The sequence below is a fragment of the Cystoisospora suis genome (assembly GCF_002600585.1).
Source record: "Cystoisospora suis strain Wien I chromosome Unknown contig_13360, whole genome shotgun sequence".
Taxonomy (NCBI): domain Eukaryota; phylum Apicomplexa; class Conoidasida; order Eucoccidiorida; family Sarcocystidae; genus Cystoisospora; species Cystoisospora suis.
Window position 1 is genome coordinate 1 of NW_027166108.1, and position 412 is coordinate 412.

The 412-nt window shown below is 43.9% G+C and overlaps 1 protein-coding gene across 1 annotated transcript in view; it reads left to right on the top strand.

The window, feature by feature from the left end:
* Positions 1 to 29: 29 nt before the first annotated feature.
* CSUI_011547 (glutamine-dependent nad(+) synthetase protein) overlaps positions 30 to 412 on the top strand; it is a gene marked incomplete at both ends in the record, with an annotated part of 991 nt that continues 608 nt past the window's right edge. Inside the window, one exon of the mRNA XM_068071645.1 lies at positions 30 to 182. Within this exon, the coding sequence (XP_067916379.1) occupies positions 30 to 182 (153 nt within the window). The remainder of the gene's footprint in view (positions 183 to 412) is intronic.

Here is a 412-nt window from a genome sequence, read left to right on the forward strand (position 1 = left end):
TTCTGTCTTTGTCTCTTCTTTCTGTAGGCCCGGAGTTGGAGATCCCTGGCTATGGATGCGAAGATCATTTTCTCGAGCTTGATACAGTCAACCACTCTTGGGAGGTTCTTGCGGAGTTGCTAAGCTCAGATCTCACAGACGGTATCCTCTGTGATATAGGCATCCCCGCTCTTCATCGGTCGGTACGTATCTACATATATGTATAGACATACCTACAATACTATACATCATAGATGAATCTAGATGGAGTCTTCTCTTCTCTTGTATAGATAAGTAGATAGATACGTAGACACTCGTAGGCGGAGTAGCTATAGTAGAAGGGGTTTCCGTACGCCTTCTGTCGATCGTTGCTTTCTACGAAAGAAGATAAGACTGGAAAGATCTAGCTGGACCTTTCCTTTCTTCTTCTTCT